Raw genomic sequence first — 23,851 nt, 5'->3', positions numbered from 1 at the left:
AAAGGTACATCTCATTTAGCTTCCGGTTTGTACTTCCTACTTGGGCGGGGCCTAAAAACAAAATAAATATTGGCTGAATTGATGACGTTTGAAAATAGACATTTGAGAATGAGATATTTGAGAATGGTTTGTGTTTGTATTAAAAAAGTATATATTTAGATTTTTTTTGTATAGTAGCTAAACAGGAAATAGCTATAGTGTTTATTATATCTTCCAGGACACTGGGGGCGCTAACGAGCTGCACATAGAAAATCCTGAAGAAGAAACATTGAGCGCGGAAAGTCGGAATTTCGTGCAGATTTTATTATTTTTTAAAAAAAATAACGCGTAATTTCCACAAAGTGCTTACTTCTTTTATCGTAGGCATTGCGAGTGTGGTATTTATTCGTCGGTGTTTGTAGTTTAAACCTTTTCTCGAAGCTTTAAAAGGTCTTTTTGGGCCCGCACGAGGACGCAATGATGGAAAGCTAGCATTGTTAGCTAGCTCTTATATCCAGCTCGCGCCATAGTCTGAAAAACAAACAAAACAAATAAGTAATAAAAGTTATAAAAAATGTCGGGGTTTAGTTTTGGTCCCACTAACACTGGAGGCTTTTCTTTTGGAGGAGTGGCCAGGTATGAGGACTGAGTAACCGGTTAACTAACCAGTGTTTTACTAAATTTAGTCTCTAAAGTCATCTAACACATTTTAAAGATTTATTTTTCCTTTACAGATATCAAAATGTACATTAAAAAAAATGTAACATGTATTTTAATATGATAATGACTGGATTAGCTCATTAAACTGCCCTTATTTGCATATTAGTTAATTCTTTTAATAATATTTTTTTTAAAAAGTAATTGTAATACATATTTTGTAATTCTGTAATGTATCCTTTTTGTGTAATATATTTTAATAATCAGTAAGTTTATATTCGTATACTTGGACAAGGAAAGTGCTGTCTACCCTCTTCCACATACATGAGAGATACATGAGATGATGTGATTGGCTAGTGTCGCTGTGATTGACAGGCAGAGAGAGATTAGGCTCCTCCCACTCAGAGAGCACGGTGTTGTCGTGGTCAGGATTCGAGCTCGTGATCTCCAGACGATACGCTGAACGCTTTTCTGTTTTAAGATGTTAACAAAACATCCTAAACGAATGTCTGTACACTACAGCGCACTGTTTCACGAAATACGTAAGCTTTGTAACAAACTGTTCCGATTTTCTCCTGAATTTAATCTTAGTCTTACAACAGCTACCAACGGGAGAGCGTGAAGGCTGACGTGTGCTTCCTCCGAGACACGTGAAGCCAGACGACCACTTCTTTTTTTTTTTTTTCTTTTCAAACCGCGATACAGGGTAGTGTAAAAACACGAAGAGGAAAGCGCCGTCCGCGCGTGATTGGCTAGTGTCTCTGTGATTGACAGGCGGAGAGAGGGAGAGAATGCTCCTCCCACTCAGAGTGTACGGACTCCCTATAGAGCGAACGTTTTTCTTTTGCGCCTTCTGTAATTTTTTTTGAAAAATATATACTCTTGAATTTATGCGTGGTTCTAAAAGGGCGAATTTTTTTTCTTTTTGTAAATTGCCAAAAATCTGTCGTCTGCCTTTAAACCGTCGTCAGAAAGCTGTAACTCGCCCAAATCAGCAAACTGAAACAAGTTTTGTCGGTGTTAATTTATCTAGCAATTAAATCTGCGTGTATTAGATACCGGACCCTGAAACACGTCACTTCATTTGCAGTTGTTCTACCAGGAAATGGCTTTAACCTCCATTAATGTGAAATCGTTTCCGCTTCCTCCAGCGCTCCTGCTTCAGGAACCGGTGGCTTCAGCTTCGGTGGTCTGGGTGCACCGACCTCCAGCACCGCCGCCACCACCGCCACCACCACCACCAGCTCGTCTCTGGGCCTCAGCAGCGGACTGTTCGCCCAGAAACCTGCAACCGGCTTCTCTTTTAACACACCTGCCTCAGGTATGAGCGCTGTTCACACCTCCACTGATCTCTGATTGGTCGGATCCGATTACTAATCTCTATAATTGTTTTTTATTAAACTGTTTTTTTTTTTTAATTCTCATTATTATTTCTGTTTGTGTGTAGGGACTGCTGCACCGTCGACCGGCCTCACCTTAGGTAAGCTGTAATTTATAAGAAAACACAGCGGCATCCTGCTTCTGCAGCGATATTTCATTTCTGAGCGAGTCACTGGATGTGAGTCGACACCGAGTCGATTCCGAGTCACTTCGATTCAAAACAGCGATTTGATTCAGCGATTCAAAGCTGACGCGTTGTATATCGCGCCCTGTGACAATCACTGTAAACCTAAGAGCTTATAAACATGGATTTAGGGTTTACAAAAACATTTAAATAATAAAGCATTGTTCTTTTACGACTTTTGGTTCCTGCTGTACGGGAACGTGACCTCAATAAAGTGAGGTATATTGGCGAGGAAAGTCATTTTGAGTTATTTTATCAAAGTTTTACATGATCAGTCTTCTTTATACAGCTGTATATAGAGTAAATAATGCATAAATCTTCTGTTTCAGATTCATACACATTATTATTTTTTATTTTTTTATTGTGAAGTCTTACTATTTAAATGTTTTCTGTTCTCATGTAAGATATGTATGTATATATGTATGTATGTATGTACCAAGAGCACCCTAAAAAACCGCAACAAATTCCTTGTGTGTCTGCGACACTTGGCGAATAAAGCAGATTCTGATTCTGATTCTTTAGAGAGTGTTGTTGAAGTGGAATGATTTACAAACGTCTCGTTTCTCAGGAGCTCCCACCGCCGCCGCCTCCACTGCCGCCGCCGCCGCCGCCTCCACAGGCTTCGGCTTCGGTTTCGGAAAACCGGCGGCTTCGGCGAGTCCGTTTTCTCTGAGCACCACCAGCACCACCTCGGCCCCGGCAGCCACCGGTCTGTCTCTGGGCTCCGTCATCACCTCGTCAGCGCCTCAGAGCGGATCATCCACGGGGTTCTCGCTCAACCTGGGAGGAGGAGCCGCGTCCTCGGCTCCAGCCACCGGGCTCAGCCTCGGCTCCTCGCTCTTCTCCAGCTCGGGCTCAACAGGTGAGAACGCGCTCATGACGTAACGCGCACTGCGTTTAGTCAGTATGAACAGAACCCTGGTGTGTTCTCCTCCTCAGCGCGGTTCTTTAGGCAGATGAGAACTCAGCAATCACACTTCCAAGTGAACTGAAAGCAATTTGACTCTGAATCGACTCACCACCAGGAAGTGAATCAAACCTGACCTGTGTTTTGGGTTGTAGAATTTGTTTTTAGAGATTTTTTTTTTTTTTTTTAAAAGACACAAATCGTGAACTGATCCAAAAGACAGAGCTGTAGCGCTGCAGAAATGCTGCATGTTCTGGAGATTTGGCAAAACAAACACAAAGTTTAGTTATTTATATAATTATCTAATCATTTATTGATTGTGCATTAGTGTTTTTTTTTTTTTTAAATTATATTAAATATTTTATTTTCTGTAGTAAAGATTTGTTTAACTGTTTTACCTTTGCTCCATTTCTGGCCAGCGAGAGAAAGAGATTTACGGAGAAGCTTTCATGCCGTACACGTTGCTCAGATTTCTGGTTTTGTTTAATTTTGCAAAATCAAATCGCAAACGATTCAAAAGAATCAATTTCGCTCTGATTCCGATCGAATAAACAGACTAATAGGTCTGAAAGCTCCCTTATAGGCTTTAATATATTAGAACATCTGAATTTTTTAAAATATATAATGTCTTCTGTGCGTTGAAAAGGTTTAAAGGTGACGTGATCATCCATGATAACTTGTTGTCGAGAAAGTTGACTCACTATGCTGGGTTCTGGTTGCTGTTCTAACACGAGGCCACGTATTCAGACGTAAACAGCAGTGTTATTTAAAGCGATTAAATAAATCGCAGCTGTTCTCAGAGTTTTGTTGTTCTTGCTCCACGTTGCACCTCAGAGTCTCCTGCTGATTTGCATTTACGTCACGAATCAGATAGCGTGAAGTTCGTTTAACAAAAGGTTTTGTCCTCACACGCTGACTTCCGCAAGCTTCTCTGGTTCCTCTTCTTCTTTTTCTTTGACTATTTTGTTCACGTTTGTGTTCTTTTCGTGTGCTAACTCAAAGATGCCTCCGTCTACGGTTCACGCCGTTGCTGTGCACGAATTTTTATATATATTTTATGCGATTAAATATCAGATCAGCTCTGGGATTTTTTTTTTCTCTCTCTGCCTGCATGGTTTCTCTTGTTCACCATGCTGGCACTTTTGGCTAATTTTTAAAAATGTTTTAAAATCTAAAGTTATCAGCACATCATCAGATAAATATGGAAGCCATCCTGCTGCGTCCAGGTAAAGTATCTTCTTCTGTTCGCACACGAGCCTCCTGATAATTTCCTGGGAATTATTAATACTAGGGCCGGAGTGAAGAGGAATTCCTCTAGGTTGACTTTAAACCTACAGATTTTGCAACTTACTTCCTGTATTGGAGAGTCGGTGTTAAAGTTGTTCCTGAACATGTTATTAATTCACTTTTTCTTGCTTTTCATATTTTATTACGCTGATTGTAAGTGTTATACCCTTTCATGATTAAAAAAAACCTAATAAATGTCGAGTTTTACTGGGACTGATAAGATATCTGATCAAAAAAAAAAAAGGGCATGTCCGTCTTCACGGTGGTTTATCTAATAAATGTTGAGTTTTACTCGGATTGATGAGATATCTGATTAAAAAAAAAAAACAAAAAACAAAGTCAGTTGCAAGTTGTTAGTGCGCGAGTCACTCACCCGGCATCCGGAGAGTCCGATCCGATGTTTCTCAGACGTGTCGTATTTTGCGTTACATCCTGATAGACTTGAAGCGGCGATCCGTTTCTCCACCATTTTGATAAAGGAAACAACAAAAGGTGGTCGAAAATGAAGCTTATTGCGTTCCATTGACTTTGACTTCACTTTTTTCCAATTTGCATTGTTTTCCCTGTAAAGTTTTTTTTTTTGCTATCACTCAGCGTTGTGCCTCGGGCCTTCTCGATTCTTCTGTGTTCTTTTGTTACTATTACTCCCAGGTTCCTGTGTCGTCACATCCTGTGTGACGACACCTGCACGCCTGCGCACCTCATTCGAGACGCCATGAGGCAGCTAGGTGCTCGCGGCCGTGATAACATGCGTAGTAAGAGACTACGTTCCAACAAAAAAGTTTCTTGCTTTGTTAAAAAAACATGGCAACCGGGGAAACTTTGTGGAAGAAAGCGCTGCGTGACCAGGCCTGCGATTGGTCGTTGCAAACAACGTGTGCGGCGTCATTTCACAGAAATAAGTCGTTCCTGTGAAATCGTAGCCCTCACGCATGCTTTCTCTGCATTAAGTAAGATGAGGGTTTTTTTTTTTTTCTTTTATTATTATTATTATTTTTGTAGATATTGCTTAATTTCTGATCCTGACAGACTTCTACTCTCTTCAGTTGACCAGCTGAAGCTCCTCCAGCTCTTAACTTAATTAAACATCATGTTTCTGTGTGTGTGAAGTTCTTCAACCTGTCGGACTCTTGCTGTGTTTCAGGTCTCGGACAGTCGACTCTCGGCGGAGGTCTGACTTTAGGAGGGTTGCTCTCGTCCTCCACGGCGGCCGCGGCTCCTGTTGCGTCGGCGCCCAGTGTGGGTTTGGGTGGAGTCGACTTTAGCACCTCGTCAGAGAAGAAAAGCGATAAATCATCTGGTGCTCGACCTGAGTGAGTTTTTAAAAAAAGTGCTTTTATTGTGCTGTGCTCTAATTGGTCGTAATTATTGTAAATTTTTTTTGTTTTCTGTAGAGACAGTAAAGCTCTGAAGGATGAGAACCTGCCTGCTCCTATCTGCCAGGATGTGGACAACTTCCAGTACGTTCTGTTTGTTTTATTTTTTTTTTAAATCCTCAGGTTCAACTTCTTTTATTTAATAAATTTAGAATCGTTTATTAGCTGTAATTTGGGCATTTTCACAGCTGAGACACTCAACACACAAAACGAGTGAGTTTTTAAAGTGTTAAAACCAGCGCCGTTTTTTCCACAACAGAAAAAAAGTAGTTCCACCGTAAGTGTCTTGTTGCTATGCAACAGAATAACAATAACAGTAAAGTGGGCCTTATTTATCAATCTTTTAGTAAAGTTGTGCGTTGCGTGTAAATGTTTGTGTGAGTCAAACCGAATTAAATTTTCAGACGGATTTACAAAAGTTTCAGAAACGTTGCTTTTCTTCCCGCTCGCGTGCATATGTTTGATACATGCAAATGAGCTGCGCCGTAGCGACGCCCACAAATCTCCATAAAAGGTAAAGTGCACAGACAGCTGGGAGCAGGAAACGAGCGATCAGGGTAAAGGCTGAAAAACAGAAGTGGAAGTTATTTTGACTCACTTCTACACCAATAATAGTAGTAATAATAATAATAATAATAATAATGATAATAGTAATAGTAATATTCCTTCCTTTTATATTCCTTTTTATACTCAGCCATTTCTTTTATCATTATCAAATGATTAGTTTTATGTGTCTTAATTTATATGTTTGTGTCGGCTCACTTTCTTTATCTCTTCTATTTTTTAAATTAATGCCAATAATATTTAAAATGACTTGCTTTTCACTAAATGTTCTTGATAGTACTCTTAAACACTAATCCCAGACCGAGTGAACTAGCATGAGGATGTGTTTTTTGACTTGTGTTTGTAATAAAAAATAAACAGTTTAACCTCGACAGTATATTCCAGATATAAAAGTGCAGTAATCCATGCTAACGATATGATCTGAAGTCGATCGAGTCGAGGTTTGCGTTAGTTAGTGTTCTTGCGTGTAAGTTCACACACAATCCGGAGCGCGAGTAGGATACGAACGCTTTTCCGAGTTTAAGGAATTTCATGATTTCTTGTGTGAACGCTCGTACGAATGATTTACGAATAAATCTGTTCATATCCAGCTTGATAAATGAGGCCCAGCGTTATTTGGTTATTTGTCAAGTCTGTAAACTATAAATAAATAAATAAATAAATAAAAATGAAGATAACGTCTCAGGTCTTTTTGGGAAGATTCATTTTTGTTGGTTGATGTTAAAATGTGTTTTACTGTTTTATAAATCATCACATTCCTCTTTCAGGAAAACTGAGCAGATAGAAAACAAGGAAAGCGTTTTTGTAAAACATCCCAGTAACAGAAAATTATGTAGATACGATTAAAGTAAGAAATAACGCGTTTGATTTTTCGTGATCTTCTCATTGCGTGTGTAGGAAGTTTGTGAAGGAGCAGAAGCAGGTTCAGGAGGAGATCAGCCGCATGTCGTCTAAAGTCATGCTGAAGGTGCAGGACGACATCAAGAGTCTGAAGCAGCTGCTGTCGGTCAGCGCCAGCGGACTGCAGAGGAACGCCCTCTCTATAGACAAGCTCAAGATGGAGACGGCGCAGGTACAGAGACGAGACGCCTCTTAGAGACAACTCTGGGAAAGAAAACAAAAAAAACAAAACAAAAACTCGAAAATAAAGAGAAATTAAAGTTTAACGTCAGACCCTGTTTCTCCTGAGATCCGATTCGCCGTATCCCACAGAGTGTACAAGACGGCTTAGAATCCTTTAAAGCTTCATAATTTTATTTATTTATCTATCTATCTATCTTCTTAAACTCAAAGGAAAGAGTCGCTTTAGAAGCAGACACTTTTTAAAAACGGTTAAATACAGAAGGAGGAAAAAACTACTACATTCTACAGATCAGTAATAATTAATTAATTCTTATATATTATTAATATAAATATATATTATATATAATCATTTATTCAGGTTTTGTTTAGTTAAAAATGGTTAAATACAGAAGGAACAAAAAACTACTACCTTCCACAGATCAGTAATAATTAATTATTACTTTTATGTACATATTTTTATCTAATTTTTATTAATAATCGTTTATTCAGGTTTTGTTTTTGTGTTTTTGGCTTTACTCTTGTATAATTTTTGGCTAAAATACACGTCCGACTCCTCGGATGATTGATTCAAGTGATTCAGAACGTGAAAGCAGCTTTGAAACGTGAAATAGCGTATATATGACCTCGTGTGATGTTAACATTGGCTAAAAAAAAATCCCACGTTAATTTAATTGCCGTCCAGTTTTGAGACTTTTATCTCCGCGATGTGTTTACTGATGAATAAAGAGAAATTAACGTGGACATTCGGGTTCGTAGGAAAAACATCGCTGTGGAAACTCGATTGTTAATTTAATTGCCGTCCGGACGTAATTTCCACCGTAATCTCCGAGCAGACGTGTAAAAATGTTGTTACGGACGTCACCAAGTCCAAACTAACACCGTCCAAATATCGCTACAGAGCTCTGGAGTATAATCTTCTGATTAGGTGCTGCACTTCTTCACTCACCAGACAAATGAAAGAAATGGAAGTCACTCCTCATAATAAAATATAATATAAATAACTTCTGACAGTTCTGGGACGTGGAAACAAAAATAATAAATCTCGAAAGCGTATGTTTAAACAAAGCGGGAAGCTGTGAGAAATGTGAGTGTGGTTCTTCACGGCAGTGTTTTCACACGCTGTGCTGAGAGACGGAGAAAAGTGTCGGGTGTAAAAAATAACACGCGGCTCCATCTGTTAAGAAATGAAACTTTATCTAACTTACAGTCGAGACCAAAGTGTTTTCACTGTTCTGAAAAGCTGACTTCGTTAACCTCAAGCACCGGAGTGACGTTTATCGCCCTCGTGCCTTTCTCCTGAAGTCCGTCACTTAATATTAAAATTATTTTTCTCCCCTGCAGGAGCTGAAGAACGCCGACATCGCACTCAGGACCCAGAAAACTCCGCCTGGACTTCAGCACGAGAACACGGCGCCCTCGGAGTGAGTTACCGTCACTAAAGATCGTAAACTATCCATAAAAATATCGTAAACTATCCGTAAAGTACTGGCTCAGCCTCATCACAGATCATTTAATCTTATAAAGTTATGAACTGAAGCTATTTTTAAATCCTGTGAAGAAACCTGGCGCTTTTTTATTTTTATTTACATTCACTTTCGTCGCATTGAGAAGTTTATTATTTTGATCATTTCTGTCATTAAATAACTAGTGTATTTTACTCAAAAAGAAAAAAAAAATTGTCTTAGACATGAGTTGAGGACCGTGACGTCAGCTGATACTTAGGGGCGGGGCTTATCTGTGATGTAACACACAACTTCGATTGGCTTTAATAATAATAAATTTAAAAAAAACAGCAACAGAATCATTACGATAAAATCCAGTGTTGGATAAATAATTTATTTCATCATGAATAATATTTGGAATAAACTTAAATTTCTTTTCCGTCTGTTAACGGTAAGCTTTGGTTGCTAGGCGACGTAACAGACAAAGATCTAGAGCGGCTGTAGTTGTAGAAAATCAAAATCTTCTCTTTCATTAGAAATTAGAAAGATTATATTTTGCTAATATTTTGAAATGTTACTTTACGGGAGTCACATTCTGACAAGACACGTTTAAATTAATAACGTACGTATTATTTTAGACTTGTTCGGGATCCTGACACGCTGCATAGAAGATCAGCAAAAAAAAAAAATCTCTATCTACTTTCGCTAAACACATTAGTGTTGTGTCTCAAATCGCATACTTGTGTACTATTCTAGATCGTTATTGAGCACTAACAAGTTTCCTACCGAAAGCTCTCGAATTTGAGACGCGGATCATGACAACGATCACGACGACAGCAGAAAGTTTTAAGAAAGACTTAGATTATCTAGTGTGGCTTAACTCTCTCTCTCTCTCTCTCTCTCTCTCTCTGTCTCTGTGTGTGTGTGTGTGTGTGTGTGTGTGTGTGTGTGTGTGTGTGTGTGTGTGTGTGTGTTAGTTATTTCCGGGCTCTGGTGGAGCAGTTTGAGGTGCAGTTACAGCAGTACCGCCAGCAGATCGAGGAACTGGAGAACCATCTGACCACACAGAGCAGCGGTTCTCACATCACCCCTCAAGGTAGTGCAGTTCTAAAAGTTAGCGCACCCCTCCCTTTAACCCTTTGCACCATTTATTACATGATTTACTGAGCTGTAGTGATGTTATATCCTCTGTGTGTACAGATCTCTCTCTGGCCATGCAGAAGCTCTACCAGACGTTCGTCGCTCTGGCTGCACAGCTGCAAGCCGTTCACGAGAATGTAAAGGTGTGTGTGTGTGTGTGTGTGTGTGTGTGTGTGTGTGTGTGTGTAGTCGAAATCTAAAAAACCTAAAGCTCCATAACTGATACAAAATCTGATGCGGTATTTAAACAGTCTCTGTGTCTGAATTTTGAGAAATGATTGTGATTCCAGCAGCAAATTATCAGCGTAGGTGTTTAAATCACGCGGTCGCTAGCGGGCGCTAATCCAGTGAAGTGATTTCTTGCGGTAATTTATATCATAATTGATGTTTTTACATGATTTTGGTTTGCAAGCAAAAGTTTGATATCAAGTTCAGCTTATTTAAAGTCCCCATGAAATCAAAATTAAAGTTTTGTGGCTTTTAGTATGAATACGTTAGCCTTAAGCTTATCTATAAGCTAGTGTGCTCCAAAACAATGACAAAATTCACGTTTAAAAGATAAACGCATTTTAAAATAATTTACAGTCTCGCTCTCTCTACCACCGAGACGGATCAGAAATTTTGATCACATCATTCTGCACTTCAGCTTCTCATCCGATTTTACATTATAACGTTATAAAACGTTATAAAAATCACCTTGCTGAAGTTGCTGTTATCGAGCGAGAGAAATCATATCGGAGAGCGTGAGTCGTAAAGGTGTCTCTGGCTGTTCGAACGCGTGCGTTTTATTCCGTTAAGAAGGAAGTGGCTTGAATTCGTTTACTTTGAAGAAGGAGAGATTTGTGCCAGCTGTAGGCTGTGAGGTAATTTTAAAAAAGCTTTTCAAGGCACTTCATGGGGACTTTAAATTGAAGTACTTTAAAAAAAAAAAAATAAATTACATGGTGAAAACCACAACTTGCATAAAACCACCTAATAAAAAATACAGTCAAGTGTCTTCGTACGTAAACATTTCCAATTCCAAAAACAAATCTTTCCAGTTGGATTGTTTTCTTTGCTGGTGTTTTAGAGTGTAGAGTATCGGATCAGTGCCATCTCTATTTCCCCAATGATGAATTTCAGAATATTTATTTTTTAATGAATCGTCGTGACCGACTCTCTTCTGCCCCCTGCAGACGTTAAAGCACCAGTACCTGAGCTACAGGCGAGCGTTCCTGGACGATCCGACGGACGTGTTCGAGTCGAAGCGAAGCGCCAGCCGGAAGCTGCAGAGCGCCCCGAGAGTCACCACCGGCCCTACGCCCTTCGGCTCCGTCCCAAACGCCGCCGCCGTGGCCATGGCTGCCACGCTCACGCAGCAGCAGCCCGCTCCAGGTCTGACCGCCTTCAAGTTCTAAGACCTCTAACTGACCTCTAGGCTGTGAGCGAGAGAGGGAGAGAGGGAGAGAGAGAGGGAGAGAGAGAGATAGAGAGAGATAAAGTCAGAGTGAAAATGATAGAGGTGGAAGCCAGCGTCGTGTCTCTAGCGTATAGTTTTCTTTCCATATTCTGACTTTTTTTTCTTTCTATTTTTCTTTCTTTTTTCCTTTTTTCTGAAGAAACAGAGCACTTACGATGGAACGAATACAGCTCTACGTTTTGTTTCTTCATTTCACATTTACATGAAGGCAGAAGAGATTAAACTGCACTGTCTCTGTATTTAATTATTTTATTTGATTTTTTTTTTTTTTTTTTTTTAAACTAATCCTGTAACCGTAAATAAAATAGCAATCGATAACAGGGTACTTACCTCTGAATATTAAAATGGCGATTAAAGGGTGCTTGCTTGGCACTGGTGCATATACTAATCCCAAAATAATGCAGACGTTGCCTTTCTCAAGCTTTTTACTCTCGATCAAATATCAGTGTGTGGTTTTTTTTCCTTTATAATCAAGGTTTTAATAAATAAATGAATAAATACTAAAGGTTTTGGTGCTTTTAGATAGTGGGCGTCGTTAACAGCACTTATGTAGCGATCGTTACACGAGTCTTAGACTCATAAACACATCGTCCTTCATCTCGAAACCTGTTTACGGTAGACCGTGGGTGGCCGAGGCGTTTCCGAGAGTCGAATAAACACCACGTGTTCTGGCTGAAGGTTCCATGTTAATTAAATTAAAATGGCCGCCCTACGTGATCCTAACACACGAGAAATCCACATCGCTTCAACTTCTTTAGTTTAGATCGCGGCCGGGCGACGTGGCGGAAATATTACTCGGATTATTCACAGTGTTCAGGTTGGTTAAAGTGCCAGTGCCACTTAAAAACAAACAAACAAACAAAAAAAACTCACATTTTTGTAACATGGAAAAAGAAGGAAAAAAGAAACAACTGATGTATATAATTTTTTTAATTAAATAAGCAAAAAGAGGGAGACTCAGTGGTATAAAAGTACAAAAAAATACCCAGAATAATATTAAAAATAACTTTCTGATGTTATTTATCTCAAATCGTACAGTATTTAATCATCATCACCGCCGTGATGTCATCAGTGTGCGACTCCTCCTTTAAACAATTCTCTTGTCATTTCTGTCGGTACACGACGACACTAAAGCTGCGTTCACATTGCGCTCGTTAATGTGTTTAACAACAAACATTACATCATAAAAAAAATCCACAAGAGAGCGTATAGAAATAAGATTAATATAATCTGATCCGAGCTCAGCAGCAGGAGGCGCACACTGATGATGTCACAAGGCAGTGATTGGTTAAAAGAGATCTCGTCGCCCTTCAGCTCACTATGATCACGTGACTTGTCTTATTCTACGATTGTTCTTTATTTACTTCTTAGAGTTGGAAATATAATTAAATAATAAATTTGTATTTTTCCCCAAGTGCTGATCCCGATATTCCGATATTCACCAGGATTAGCATTACGGATATTTATAAATCATTTTTAATTTTAATATAAAATATTAAACTTACACATGTGACCAGAACTGAACACACACATCTCTGGTTACTTGGTCTCTTAAATAATATAAATTTTATAATTTTATAACTTTTTCAGTGAATAAGTGAATTAAAATTAAAATAATCATTTTTAAAACGTTTCAGTTGCGTTAAAGCACCGTAAATACGCATCAATAATAAATACTTGATTTAAAAAAAAAAAGTCATTTTTGAAAATATTAGTCAAATTCTGTTTTATTTACTCAGCGCTCATTTTTTTTTGGTTTTGTTTTTTGTTTAAATTTTAGATTTTTCTTTGATTAATAACAACATGATTCCAACATGATGTGTATCTCTGGTTATTCGGGAGTCGTGATGGATTTAATTCAATAATTTTGGACAAAATGAATGTGATGAACCTATTGGGATCTTACACACACACACACACACACACACACACACACACACACACACACACACACACAGCTTTTATCAGTACTAACATTTTTAGACGTGTGAATTATTTTATATATGAAATATTTTTGCCTATGCATTTTTCTACTGATTTACAGGATGTTCGTGTTTTGAATACAGTATTTTCTTTAAACACACACACACACACGTTTCCAGTTGCGTTTTTGCATCATGCTCATCCCGTGTCGGTAACCATGGTAACGATTATGGTGTCCCCCCCTAACGCTGATAACCGGTTACAGATGCGAGGAATGATTTGATCGTCGGGGATAATTACAGCTCTCTGTAATCACAGCTTTTGGAGTGTTTAATTTTCTGACTAGGGCTCGAAAAACACACGCACACGCACGCACACACACACACACACACACCCACACACACACGCGCACACACACACACACACACGCGCGCGCATGTTCTCATACTGCTAATTGAATCTTGGATCAACTCATGTGCGTCGTCTTAAACAGAGCCGTGTAGGAGATGAAGCGAGTGTGTTCGAGCGGATGTTTGAGCCTCTCTGATCGCTATTTCCTGTTCACGGCTAAACAGTACCACATTTAGCGTGTGTGTGTGTGTGTGTGTTTGTGTGTGTGTGTGTGTGTGTGCTAACGCTAATCTGCAGAAGAGCCAGATGGGCTGAAAGTTTTCACACGAACGGATGAGTGCCTGCATGCCTGACGCTCTGTTTGTACTTGATTAGACGATGCTTTTTTTTTTTTTTTTTTTGTCTTCCTAATTTATTTATTAATCACAAAACAGTCGTCTTGAACAACACAAAAGAATAGCTACAGTATTTCAGCGTAAGAGTTGTAGTTATTTTCTTTTACAAAATATTTCACTGTTGTTTTAAGGGATGCATCGATACTGAAATGAGTAACCTACTAATTATTATTATTAATTAATTAACATCTCGGAACATGACACTGAGTTGGTTTCTGCCGTGTGCTGCGTTTTAGGTTTAAAGGCTTATTTATACTTACCTGTTAAGTAGGTATACACAAGATGGCCGCCGCGTTTATCCTGCACATCCTCTGAAAATAACAAGACGTGTCCGCACGTATAGCATCATGTGACGCTGCACTAACACTAACCGCGTTTCCTATTACAGCTAGCGTTTGAATTTTAGAAACCTCTTAAACTTACCGAAAGGTCTGTTTCGAGGTTACCTTTTTTTTTTTTTTTTTTTTGTAGATTAGTAAATATTTTTGAATGTATGGTGAGGGTTTATGATTTGAGGCCCCGATCATGACAACAATCACAACGACAGCAGAAAGTTTTGAAGAGGGAGAGAGAGAGAGAGATCATCAGGCTGTTTAACGTCGCTGTGCATGAAATCGATAAACATTACAGTTTGACTTGGAAACCAGACTCTCTAGTGGACCTCGCTTATTATCCTGTGAATGTACGCAACATACACAAGCGAGTGTGTGAAAAATGACGCTCATGTAGCCGCTGCTGGTGAAAGTGAAGTACATTTGCACCCTCGGATGTTACCAGATTTAACTTGTCCCTGTAATAGAGAGCATGTGGATGGCAGACCTGAGCGCGCAAAGCATTAAAAAGGAGCGAAAGATTCCTTGAATTGTACGTCGACTCACAAAAGGAACCAGAGTGCTCAGTGCTCGCTGAACTGAACTGCTCTCTCGTACATGTGACTGTTTCTCTGTATGCTTCAACGACGACACAAAGGCAATAAATCGAAATTTGAAGATACTACTGAATCTGCTACAGTTCGATTCGCGTTAGTATCCTCCAATCCGTATGTAACCTGCTTTGTTCGGGATCTGGAAAACCGCAAATTCCTGAATGATGACAACGTAGAGAAGGACTATTTCATAAGTATTTTAAAAAGCAAATCAAATTTGTGATTGATGCGTTGATTTATTTCACTCGTTGTATTTTAAATTGATTTGTCGATCCGGATCGTTACAGCTCTGTTCTCTGTTAAACGTCCAGTAATGTAGGAAAATCCCGTAGTTCCTCCTCGTGGTATTTTCACAGAGCTACAACTCTGCTTTGCTTTAATTGATCATTAATCATGGAAAAAAAAAATTGCCATAATTCCATGTCGTACGTTTCTTTTTGGGACAGCGTACACTAGGATTCCGTCACATCGTTTCACCTGGCAACAGAGTATTTATTTATTTATTTTTTTAGCGATTAAAATAAGTATGTGTATCGATGCATCCCTGTTTCTGTAATTATTCCGATCCGTCACTGCTTGGAGTTTTTAATTTGTGCCTTTAAGCCTCGGAGATCACATTTCATCCTAAACTAGAAGGAGAACCGCCTTTTCTTCCACACACTACCACATCAGTGTAAACTACAGGGTGTGTGTCGTTTGAGGTTTTTGTAGAAACCTATGGTTTGTTTTAGTTGCGTCTTTAAGGGCTACAGTGTTCTCGCTCGCCAGATGAAGGGCGAGGAGTTTAAAAATAACGCTGCTCTGTGTGGCCATGAAGGACACGATGTGAATTTTTGTGCCAAGATACTCAGTATTTAGCGATGCAGCATTGAAACGTTGGCCTTGTTGTCGTTAAATAGCTGCTAATCTGGACTTCGGTCCGACATCCATCTCTCTTTCTTTCTCTTTTTCTTTCTCTTTATTTGTGTTTTAACTGCTGAGGAAGGAGTTATTAAAGGAATAGTTCAGTGATTTTTATTTTTTCTTTTCAACCTGATCTCTATCCACTGTATGTGTAGTGTGTGTGTGTGTGTGTGTGTGTGTGTGTGTGTGTGTGTGTGTGTGTGTGATTAGCACAGACGAGAATTTCAACACATTTCCCTGCACTGAAAAAAAAATTATGAGCCTTCAACAAATTAATTCATAATAGAAATCTAAGGCCAGATGTTGAATTTTGTCGATTAAAGGTGTCTCTAATGTAAATGAATAATTCCAGTCAGAGATGGAACAGCTTTTTCCAGAGGAAGAATTTGTGTTCGTGTGTAAAATTGCGTGGCTCTGATGGTGTAAGGATACCATTAAAAAGCGTCAGGAAAGTGTAAAGTAACCGGAACTACTTTTCACTGTATTGCTCCAGTGTTAGAAAGTTTGACACGATCTATAAGAAGAGCTTTAAAACTTTCTCTCTTAAAGTTTTACGTTTGCATTGTATAGTTGCGTATTCTAACGCTTCTTTAATAACAACAGAATTCAACATCTGCCCTTAGACTTCCATTACAAGTGAATTTGGCAGAAAAAACGTTCGGAGTTTTGTGTTCTGTTCTCGGTGCTGGGAAACGTATCAACGTTCTCGTTTGTCGTAGTCTCACACTATCTCTCTCTCTCTCACACACACACACACACACACACACACACACACACACACACGCTACTGATACGGTGTGTAGAGTTTACGTTGAAAATGTTTGGAGTTCTCCTTGAATATGAGGTGCGCTTTGTTTGATGTAGGAGTTTTTAAAAGGATGTAGTTTTGATATAACTCTTAAGGCTTGCAAAAGTAAAGATGTGGAATACGTGATCATAAACGTGCGACGTTACGTGAAAAGAGTGACCCTACGTTCACGCTAACGTGCGATAAGGCTGAGCTGTTTTCTGAGAGCGTGTGCAAGACGTAGCTACGATTTCAGCAGCATTTAAACTGAGATTTTGTCAATGACGCAGTGAAGAAGCGACAAATGCAAACTCTTGTCTCGAACGATCCTCAGTTTCTTCCTCACAACGTTAGTTCCTACCTGCAGTTAATTTACACACACAAATGGAATAAGTGTAGTTTCATCTTATCCGTCTATTAATTAGAGACTTTACAAAAAAGAAAAAAATAAAGCTTGGACGGAAGTAGCAGAGATCGTTTGTGGTTCTGGTGAGTGTACGTAGCTAGTAGAGATAGCTCGCTTTGCTAATCTGATCTGAGAACGAAGCTAATACGAAGCCGCGCACGTAACAAGTAAATCAAACCAGTGCTTAGTAGCTACGTATAGCTACTGGACAGGCCACGCCCACGAGCGATACGAGTCACTTGTGTCACTCGTTAGCGTGAACGTAGGGTCGGCGTCATAATGCATGGGGTAGAAACACTGAACGCTAGTGCTGTTACAATGCAAGTAAAATCTTTTTACTCTCAGAATGAACTCTTTAATAATCCCGCATGCCGTTTGTGTACAGATTTTACTTTAACGTGGTACTTTGGAGCTCCGTATCGGGAGTTCAGAGGCTTGTGATTTTGATTGTTTACACAGTAACATGTTCAGCTCTAATCTTATTTATCACGTGTGTGTGTTTTTAAAGTGTGCGTTAAGGCTTTATTTAAACTATTGCATATTATTCATGCATATGATGATCATGGTGTGCCTTTTGCACTACATACAGAATAAACAGTTTAAATGAATCTGGATTCGTCACTGTTTGAACTGTTTTTAAATTTAAGATTAACTTTAATCCAAGCGTGAAATCGAACCGTGTTCATGCAGATAGCGAGTAGGAATCCGTTTGTCCTGAAACTGTTTGTCATGTTTTATGTAAGTGCTTTAAATTCACAATAAATCAGATTTTTTTTAAAAAAGAAAAGCCCTTGTCTTTGTTTCTTTTTGACTGACTAATCATTTATTCATGTTAATTGGATAATCAGAGATGCTGATTTGTTTTTTTTTTATACACAATGCATCTCTTTCTTTAAAAAGAAAAAAAAAATTGACATTTTGAAAGAAATGAGCCAGCTAAAAGGAAACGAGACAGGAGCACAAACTAGTAAAGATTTAGTAATAAATTACAAATCAAACGATTATATTTTTATAAAAATAATGTGTAGAATGTAATAAACTGCTGAGAATGTAATGCAGTCAATACTTTAATAACTAATACTAATACTTTAATAACGATGTTGCACATCTTGTAGTAAAGTATAACAAAAATCTTGGAAAAGTTTGTTATACGTTATTACAGTATGTATAACAATGTTATTACAACATTCCTTATTTCTCCCAACAGCCAGTAATGTGCTGTTATTACACATAAGGTGTTACGGCATAACGTAAATGCAGAGTAAGTGAAATATTTAGTATCTTATTACAGTGTGTGTAACGCTGTTATTACATATTTTCAATAAGAGTTAGCGACATTAGCGACGTTTATTACATTCCTGTTTTTTCATCAGCCAATATAATATAAAGTAATATGTAATATTGCACGTAATATATTACGTTATAATGCCATTGCAGTTTGCGCAAAACGTTTGTAATACCTTATTACAGCATGTTTAACAATGTTATTACACATTTCTGGTATAACATGATTCGTAAGTGCAGATTACGACAGGTAACTTTTATTAATACGTTATAACACTATGGATAACAGTGTTATTACCTAATTAAGTAAATTTACTACGTTATTTGCAGTTTATTACTTTTTTTAATCAACCAATAATTTAACGATGTTGCGCATAAATAACGTATAACATGAACGTCGATTAAGCAAAACGTTTCTAATACTCTATTCACGTTACTGTATGTATAACAGTGTTATTACATATTCGAAGACGGGATTTACTGCATTATCAGCAGGTTATTATGTTGTTATAAATGTAATAACATTATTGCACGTTATATTAGATGTAACGAATGAATCGTAAGTGCAGTTTACAACAGGAAACATCTGGAATGCATTAACATGTATAACCGTAACCAAAATAATTACATATTTGGATATATTTTGCTATATTAATGAGTTTATTACCTGCATTTTTTTCACCAATCAACAAAATAATATAATAATGTTGCACATAATGTAATAAGGTATAACATCAAACACAGTTTACAGTGAAAAACATGTTATACTTTATTAATAATAATACATTTATTTTATAAAACGCCTTTAAAAGTTGCTTTCTCAAGGCGCTTTCCATGAAAACTTACACGAAAGCTTATTACAGTATGTACAACAATGTTATTACATAATTGGTAAGGAGTTTTGCGATTATTGACTCCATTATTCTCAGTTTATTACATTCGTTTTCTTCTCAGCGTGTAATATGATAATGTTGTTGCACGTAATGCAGAACGATGGTAAGATATAACGCGAATCGTGAACGCGGTTAACAATCCAAACGATCTTTAATGCGTTATAACATTTTTCATAACTTTATTACATAACTGAATTCATCCAATAATATAATAACGTATGGTTTAACATAAAAGCAAAATATTTAATAATTTATTACAGGTTTTATAACAACTTTATTACTACATTATCAGATGTTTATTACATTTATCTTTAATGAGCCAATAATATAATAACTTTTTTGAACATGATGTAATAAGGAATAACGTGATTACAGTTAAAGTAAAGCGCTTGTTATAGCTTATTACAGTATCTATAACAATGTTACTACTTAATTAAGAGGTTTATTACATTATCGGAAGTTTATTACATTCTTTTTTCATCAGCCAATTTCATAACGTTATTGCACCTAATGTAAGTTATATCATGGATCGTGAATTTCCTGGTTACTACAGGAAATATTTGTAATAAGTTATTACAGCATGTATAATCATGTTATTACATATTTGGATAGTTTTGCAAAATTAATAACAGTTTATTACATTAATTGTTTTCTTCCATTCGACTAATAATGTAATATAACGTTGTTGTACATAATGTAATGTATAAGATATAACATGAATCGTGAATATAGTTTACATTACAAAACATTTGTAATACTTCTTTTTACTTTATAACAACTTTATTATCTTTATTGGAACAGGTTTACTGTATTATCAGCAGTTTGTGACATTTTGCCAAAGATATAATAATAATAATAATAATAATAATAATTAATGGTTGAATATAATGAAATAATGTATAACAAACACAGATTAAGCCGAAGCTGTAATACCTCTAATAGCTGTATAACAGAGTTACTACAGAAGTGCGTAGGAGTTTTAATACGTTGTTAGCAGTTTATTACATTTCATCTTTAATTTAAGGACAATTTTTTTGCCATTTTTAGATACTAATCTGTTAAGAATGTAACCCTCACTAAGGTCAAAGCAAATACAACATCTTAAAAGAAAGTTTTTCACAACATTTTGGCGTTAAAGTTCACACACACACACACACACTACTGTGCAAAAGTCTTAGACACCCTATTTGTTTGTTTTTTTAGTACAAACTTTGTTATAGATGTTTATTTTCTGACTTCTACATTATTGATTCAGTACAAAAACATTTTAGATTCCAAACATTAGTTTTCCAGCACAAAATGAAACGTTACAGAAAAATGTTTGTATGTCAGTAAAGAAAGCAGCAGATTCCATAAGAGACACTTTTCAGATAAAAACATAATGAAGGCTGCTGGGTTTCGCTGCAGAAATAAGAAGCGAGTCGACAGTCAAAGTCTCCAGAAGAACTGTGGCTGCTTCTGCAAGATGCTCAGTAACACTTCCAGCTCATTTCCTTATAAAACTGCACACACTGCACCTCACATACTGCTTTATTTATTTAAAGTGAAGGATCGTCACATTAAATACTGATTTTGATTCATTTATTACTGTTTACTGCTCTTTATAGGATTTTTTTAAATGTAGAAACATTTAATTTCATTATTTTTGAAGGCGTCTTTACTCTACAGCATTTCTTTACATGTGCCTAAGACTTTTGCACAGTACTGTCTGTGTGTGTGTGTGTGTGTTAATGAAATGTGTTCATTTCAATTTAAATCAACAAACAATGTTTGGCAGAAAAGAAAAAGTAAGTCTTATAATTCCGAGGTGGCGATTTGTGTTATTACATTATAATTATTGCACTTATTACATATTTATTACATATTAAGTTTCTATGTGTACTTGAGGTAAGTGAGATGATGCACCATATAGGAGGAGTCTAGCAATGCCTGCTAACTCAACAGACAGAAAAACGCCTTGCCACTGATCACTCATTGTAAAAACGTGCCTCATAACACTCTCATCACACACACACACGTCCGTCTCGGATAAATTTGCATACACAGAAAGAGAATTGATTTATTTTTCTTTTCCCTGGAGTGAGATGCAGCTCTGAGAGTTAAAGCTCTTCTGCTCTCTTTCTCTGTCCCAGGATCTCAGGCGGGTTTTGGCACTCCCTTTGCCTCGGGCATGGGCACTAGTATGGGCTCCAGCAGCCTCGGAGGTACCCGCTGTTTTACACACACACACACACACACACACACACACACACACACACACACACACTTCCCTGTCCGCTTCCAGCATCCCGCTGCTCTGAACTGCACGACACTTGCTGAAATCACGTTGCAGATTTAGATCTCAGTACACAGAGTGACAAATTGCTTTTGATCTTCTCCTCCTTTTTCTTTTTTTCTCCTCATTTCTGATTTATGAGCTGTTTTATTTTATAAACTTGATGTGATTAAATGTGTGTGTGAGATCTGAGCCTATCGCTCTGTCTCTCGGCAGCTTTCGGTAGCGGCCCGGCGTTCGGCGCCTCGGCGACAGGAGGCTCGTCGTTCGGTTTTTCTGCTAACAAGCCGTCTGGAGGGAGCTTGAGTGCAGGTGTGTGTCATAGCACCCTCCTGTCTCTTTTCCTCACACCATCACTAACTGTGTATTAGTAACATCATCCTCCTCCTCTTCATCATCATCATCTCCTCCTCTCTCTCCTTCTCCTTCACTGAGCCTTTCCCTCTTATTCCTGCTGTTTATGGGAAACTGACACAATTTATAGAACTGTCTGATTTCTTCAGCTATTTCCTGCATTCTGGACCAAAAATCTCTCAATTTTAACAAACTCTTTGAGTGACACACGAATCAGAAAAAATAATAACAGCAGATTACTTCAGCTGACTAATTATAGCAAACTCATAACCGATTATGTTCTGTTACATAAAATGTGCTCAAGATGCCAAGATTTCCTCATCGAGTGCCTTGAGACGTAAATTCTCTTCACTAATTTCAGCATTTCAGTGTTGCATGTTTTATGACTGTTAGAAATGAGCAAGAAAACTAAATATGTACAATCTGAGTAGAATGAAAAGTATTAGAATAATAAATTCATTCATGGACAACAACAACAACAAAAAAAATCGCAGGAACCATGTACAGGAAGTCTCTTTAAATAACTAGACAGTTACTGCTTAGCGTTCGCTGCACTGTTCTTTCTGTTTTACTATTTTGAATTAAAATTTATTTTGGTTTATAGTTATTATACAGCGATTACTTAACCAGAAGTAGACATTATTATCTTTAAGGACAATTTTTTTTACAAGATGAGAATTTCAGTACACTTCCCTGAAACTGGAAAAACTCCAAACTCTTTTATAACAATCAGATGCTAAACTCTGTTAATAAACGTTTAAAATACGCAACTATAAAACATAAAACGATAATAAACGTGTTCGTTTAAAAGTCATAAAGCCGTTCTTATGGACTCTTCTCCAACTTTCTAAAACTGGAGCCGTGCAGTAAAAAGTAGTTCCGGTTACTTTACACTTTGCTGAAGATATTTGTGATATTTTGTGATATCCATACGCCATCAGAGCCACACCACTCTTAAATTCTGGTTGTTCTGATTGCTTCGTTTATATATAAACACTTTTGATGGACACTTTTGATGCTGTTAGAGTTGGGAGTGAGTATTTGGAGAAAAATGTGAACTGTGTGTTATGTATGTATTGATGTATGTATCCGCGTTGTCGTGTTCTCTCAGGGTTTGGAAGCTCCAGCACCTCAGGCTTTAACTTCAGTAACCCGGGAATCAACGCGTCGGCCGGTCTGACCTTCGGCGTGTCCACGACCCAGGGCTCGGGCTTCGGCACCGGAGTCCTGCAGCTGAAAAAACCTCCAGCGGGCAACAAGCGGGGCAAAAGATAGAACAGCAGGACAGATAAAAGATAAAGGGAAATAAAAGTGTTTCCGGCCAGAGGGAGTGGAGATTAGTGGCAGGTTTCTGTATTTGTGCTGGATGTGCTTTAAGGACGAGTGTGTGTTCTGTGTTTCATACTGTCCCGTGTGTGTGTGTGTGTGTGTGTGTGTGTTTCTTTCCCTGATTATACGAGCATTCATCATCACTGACACTCATCTAGCATTTGAGAAGGATCGTTTAAACAGCACTGACGTGTGAAGGATCCTTCATGTAGAGATTTTGTTTTTGAAAATGTCTGTAAATCTGCCATTTTGTTTTTCCACTTTATTCACATCTTTGTGCTCTGTTTCGGTGTACAGCATGTCCTCGCTCTGTCCATCACTCAAACACGTCCTCTTTCCCGTCTCAGTATGTTCTAATAAATGGTTAATGTGGCCCTGATTTGCTTTGTTGTTTTGAGTTGTTTTTGTTTTGTTTCATTTTGTTTTGTTTTGTTTTTTGTCTGTCACATGGTAATTACCAAATCTTTTTTCTAGACTTTATGTTCAAACTTTATTAAAAAGCTTTATTAATAAAAAAAGAATTATTTCTTCAGTGTGCTCTGTTGGTTATTTATTTAGGGTGAGAAAA

At 37.8% G+C, this 23,851-nt stretch overlaps 1 protein-coding gene across 5 annotated transcripts; it reads left to right on the top strand.

Moving 5' to 3' along the window:
- The first annotated feature begins 173 nt into the window (after positions 1 to 173).
- nup58 (nucleoporin 58) lies at positions 174 to 23,815 on the top strand. Of its 5 annotated transcripts, XM_053227859.1 has the most exons (14): positions 174 to 615; positions 1,788 to 1,957; positions 2,084 to 2,116; positions 2,769 to 3,062; positions 5,539 to 5,707; positions 5,789 to 5,854; positions 7,232 to 7,406; positions 8,759 to 8,838; positions 9,837 to 9,955; positions 10,060 to 10,142; positions 11,175 to 11,373; positions 21,458 to 21,529; positions 21,817 to 21,912; positions 23,066 to 23,815. In XM_053227859.1, the coding sequence occupies exons 1-14, from the start codon at positions 554 to 556 to the stop codon at positions 23,227 to 23,229; spliced, it is 1,782 nt and encodes a 593-aa protein (XP_053083834.1). In that variant the 5' UTR covers positions 174 to 553; the 3' UTR covers positions 23,230 to 23,815. The 5 variants fall into 5 exon arrangements, 4 of the variants coding, with proteins under 4 accessions (XP_053083834.1, XP_053083836.1, XP_053083835.1 ...); XM_053227861.1 differs by lacking the exon at positions 21,817 to 21,912; XM_053227860.1 differs by lacking the exon at positions 21,458 to 21,529 and having other exon boundaries at positions 178 to 615.
- The last annotated feature ends 36 nt before the right edge of the window (positions 23,816 to 23,851 follow it).

Source organism: Pangasianodon hypophthalmus, chromosome 22 (assembly GCF_027358585.1).
Source record: "Pangasianodon hypophthalmus isolate fPanHyp1 chromosome 22, fPanHyp1.pri, whole genome shotgun sequence".
NCBI classification, from domain to species: Eukaryota; Metazoa; Chordata; class Actinopteri; order Siluriformes; family Pangasiidae; genus Pangasianodon; species Pangasianodon hypophthalmus.
Note: the sequence above shows the minus strand (reverse complement) of the source record. Positions and strands in the feature narration are given on the sequence as shown.